We start from the raw sequence: 1,332 nt of genomic DNA on the forward strand, positions 1-1,332 counted from the left end.
GCACAAGGCTACAGCCACAAGGAACGTCAACAACACGCTTCCACGCTATGGGGCCGCTGCCCCCGGCCTCTCCGGGCCCCGACCCGCGAGTTAACACTCGTGTCGGCTCCCAAACACCACGGGGCTGCTGCCCCCGGCCTCTCCGGGCCCCGACCCGCGAGTTAACACTCGTGTCGGCTCCCAAACACCACGGGGCTGCTGCCCCCCGGCCTCTCCGGGCCCCGACTCGCGAGTTAACACCCGCGTCGGCTCCAAACCACCACGACCTTCCCGGGCCCACGGGCTGCGAATAACCTCTCACACCCGCACCACACTACACCCCGTTACTTCTCCTTGCACTCTTTGGCGAAGTGCCCAGGCTTATTGCACTTGAAACAGACACCCGCCGCCGCCGCCTGCTTCACCCCGGCCCCCGCGCCAGAGCCGGCCGGCACGCTCGCGGGTTTGGCCTGCTTGGGCTTCTTGCCCGCCACCGCCTTCACGGCCTGCTTCAGCGCCTTGCGCTCCTCCTCCGTCTCCGCGTACGCCATGCCACGCATCTCATGCACGACCTCCCAGCCGTGGTTGTATGCAACGACCAGCTCCTTCGCGACGCCCCGGAACACGGCCTTGCCGTCGGTGATGGCAGTCTCCATGGCCTCGATGTTCCTGAAGCGTTCCTCGCCGGGCCGAGCCGCGAGGACGTTGCGCCACGCGTCCTCAATGTCCATTACCGCATTGTAGCATTTCTCGATATGCGCGCGCTGACCGCTGAGAGACTTGTTCGCTTTGCCCTCGCTGGCGCCGAAGTCACATTTGAAATCCTCAAGGGCGACACGGGCCCGCTTCGCCGGTGGACCGTCGACCGCCTGCACGTCAGGCTTCGTGTCCATAAGCTTCTTAATGGTTGTCAGCTGCAGCTTCACGGCGTTCAGCTGGTCCATGGCAGCCAGCTGCTGCTTGTTCAAAATTACGCCCGGGTCAGCGGCGCGACGCTCCTGCGCAGCCTTAACATCTTTATTTTCCTTAAGTGCGACTAGTCGCGCTTTTAGTTCGGTGTACATCGTGTTGTAGCTGACCGAAGTCTCGCTGTCAGAATCGGACATTGTAATTGAGGGCGCACTACCACGAAGCGGATCACCAAGGCCTACAGACCAACCGCTTCACGGCAGCACCCAAACGTAGCTACGAACAACCCGAATTAGCCAACACTGTCGCGTGCCGCGACACAAGAGCCACACTGGCTCGTACGCCATACGGCAAAGACACTCCGTATTCGCAGAAAACCTTAGTTTTCAACGCTTCACGTAGAAAACTGTCAGTATTCTTAATCTGTAAGGCGCTGGGGGGGGC

The 1,332-nt window shown here is 61.6% G+C and overlaps 1 protein-coding gene across 1 annotated transcript in view; it reads right to left on the reverse strand.

The window, feature by feature from the left end:
• Window positions 1-1,156, reverse strand: part of VOLCADRAFT_108171 (uncharacterized protein) — a gene marked incomplete at its 3' end in the record, with an annotated part of 4,326 nt that extends 3,170 nt beyond the window's left edge. Inside the window, exons 1-2 of the mRNA XM_002958501.1 lie at window positions 995-1,156; window positions 328-974 (exon numbers count right to left, since the gene is read on the reverse strand). Of these exons, the coding sequence (XP_002958547.1) occupies window positions 328-923 (596 nt within the window). The 5' untranslated portion in view covers window positions 924-974; window positions 995-1,156. The remainder of the gene's footprint in view (window positions 1-327; window positions 975-994) is intronic.
• Window positions 1,157-1,332: the final 176 nt, after the last annotated feature.

The sequence above is a fragment of the Volvox carteri genome (assembly GCF_000143455.1).
Source record: "Volvox carteri f. nagariensis unplaced genomic scaffold VOLCAscaffold_96, whole genome shotgun sequence".
NCBI classification, from domain to species: Eukaryota; Viridiplantae; Chlorophyta; class Chlorophyceae; order Chlamydomonadales; family Volvocaceae; genus Volvox; species Volvox carteri.